This window comes from Antrostomus carolinensis, unplaced genomic scaffold (genome assembly GCF_000700745.2).
Source record: "Antrostomus carolinensis isolate BGI_N321 unplaced genomic scaffold, ASM70074v2 scaffold34349, whole genome shotgun sequence".
Lineage (NCBI taxonomy): Eukaryota > Metazoa > Chordata > Aves > Caprimulgiformes > Caprimulgidae > Antrostomus > Antrostomus carolinensis.
The window spans coordinates 2,072-4,332 of NW_010336999.1; the positions used below are offsets into that span (position 1 = coordinate 2,072).

At 60.0% G+C, this 2,261-nt stretch overlaps 1 protein-coding gene across 1 annotated transcript in view; it reads right to left on the minus strand.

Annotated features, from left to right (window-relative positions):
- Positions 1-2,261, minus strand: part of EVI5L (ecotropic viral integration site 5 like) — a gene marked incomplete at its 3' end in the record, with an annotated part of 10,707 nt that overhangs the window by 2,068 nt on the left and 6,378 nt on the right. The window contains exons 11-14 of the mRNA XM_029086760.1: positions 2,142-2,174; positions 1,046-1,186; positions 738-866; positions 20-160 (exon numbers count right to left, since the gene is read on the minus strand). Of these exons, the coding sequence (XP_028942593.1) occupies positions 20-160; positions 738-866; positions 1,046-1,186; positions 2,142-2,174 (444 nt within the window). The remainder of the gene's footprint in view (positions 1-19; positions 161-737; positions 867-1,045; positions 1,187-2,141; positions 2,175-2,261) is intronic.

The following is a 2,261-nucleotide window of genomic DNA, read 5'->3' on the forward strand; positions in this document are numbered from 1 at the left end:
CGAGTGTCCCAGTTCTCACCTGCCAGCTGTCACTGAGGTCCTTCACCTGCTGCTGCAGCTCTGTCAGTGACTTGACGGCCTCGGCCTCACGCAGGGCCAGCGCCTGCAGCTCCTCCTGCAACCGCACCACGTTGTCCTCGTCCGGCAGCAGGCTGTTCCTCTGTGGGGACACCGGGGACATCAGTGGGGACACCTCCGGGTGGGGGCACACAGGGGAAGGGGCACTGGATACTGGTAGGGACACCCTGGGACAGGGACACTGGGTATCAGTGGGGACATCCTGCGGCAGGGATCCCCCGGGCTTTGGCAGAGACATCTCGGGGCAGTGACACTGGTCACTGGGGACACCTCAAGGTGGTGGCTCTGGTCACGAGGTGTCACTGGTCACCAGCAGGGACATCCAAGGGTGGTGACACTGGTGGCTTGTCTCTGCCAGGCAGAGGTGGGGACACCCATGGGGCATTGGGGGGAGATGACAGGGGACATTAGGGACAGGGAATTCCTCAGGAACACGCACTGGGGATCCCTGGGCACAGGGGGACCCTCTGGGGACACTTGTGGGGCACTGGGGAACCCCAGGGACAGGGGACACCAGGTCCAGGACCGGCCAGGGCCACTCGTGTGACAGTCCCTGTCCCCAAGGCCACTTGTGTGACACTCCTAATTTCCAGGGCCACCTGGAGGACCATCCTGGTCCCCAAGGCCACCAGCATGCCACTGCAAATCGTCCCTGTCACCTTCTCCATGTCGAGGACTTTATCCTGCATCTCCTTAAGGGCACCGAGGGTCTCGCTCTCCCGCAGCCGTGACTGCTCCAGCTCCGTCTCCAGGTGGGTGACAAACTCCTCGCTGAAGCGCGGGTTCCCCTGTCACCGTCCCCAACATGTCACTTTTGGGCCACAACACCCACTGTGCCCGTCCCACCACTTGCCCGTGGTGGTGGCACCTCCTACCCATGCCCAAATCTGGACTATAGTGGGGTGCAAATTGAAAGTGGGACACATGGGGGTGATAGGGACAGCTGGGGACATTTGGGGACACCGACCTGCTGGTCCTGCAGCTGTCGGATGGTGGTCTGGGCGCGCTGCAGGTTCTCGGTGGCCGAGGTGCAGCGTTGCTTCACCACCGCCAGCTCCCGCTTGATGATGTAGTTCTCCTCCGCCTCCTGTGCCCGTGTCACCTGACCCTAGGGGACAGTGGGGACATGTCACTGCCATGGCACGGTGTGCCCAGTTCTCCCCTCATCCTGGTATTTTTTTGGCTGAAAACCAGGATATGCCCGCAGTGTGTCACTGGGAGGGGTGTGGTGGAGATGGTAGGGACAAGGGGTGACACTAGGGACATGGGGTGATGCCGGGGACATGGAGTGACACCAGTCCCTCAGTGGGTGAGGCTGGGAACAAGGGAATAACATTGGGGACAAGGCGATGCCAGCCATGGAGGGTGACACCAGCCCCACAGCAAGGTGATGCCAGGGGTGACGCCAGTACCCCACAGCGGGTGGCAACAGGGACAAGGAGGTGACACCAGGGTGATGCTGACCCTGTGGTGGGTGACACTGGGGACAAGGGAGGTGACACTGGGTACGAGGGGGTGATGCCAGCCCCATGGTAGGTGACACTGCAGACAAGGCAGGTGACACCAGCCCTGGGGGTGACACCAGCCCCACAGCAGGTGACCCTGAGGACAAGGAGGTGACACCAGCCCCACAGCAGGTGACCCTGAGGACATGGAGGTGACACCAGCCCCATGGGGACCTCCAGGACAATTTTGTCCCCTCCATGCCACTCTCACCCCATGACCTTCCACTCAAAATCCACATATTTTGTTCAAACTCACCAAAATGGCAACTTTTACCCAATCTTAGCCAAATCCCACCCCCAAGTGCCACTGTGTCATCCCCCCGCTTTCCACTGAGCCCCAAAATGGGCCTAAATCCCCCGTTTTCACCAACCACCCCCAAACCCTCCTTTCCCTCCAGCCCTCAAAGCGGGGAAGGTGCGCGGGAGCCTCCAGAAAAGCAGGAAAAAACGGCAAATATTCCCCAAACAAGCCAGATGGAGGTGGGTTGGGTGGCTAAAAAAAAGGGAAGAAAAGGGTTAAAAAGAGGCAAAGAGAAAAATAGCTATTTTTGACACTACCTGGATAAGCCTGTCGGCGAGAGCCGCGCTCTCCTGCGGCCGCCGGCGGAGAGAAGAGAGAGAGAGAGGAGAGAAATAACGAGATAAACAGAGGAGACGGAGGCAGCGAGAGCAGACACG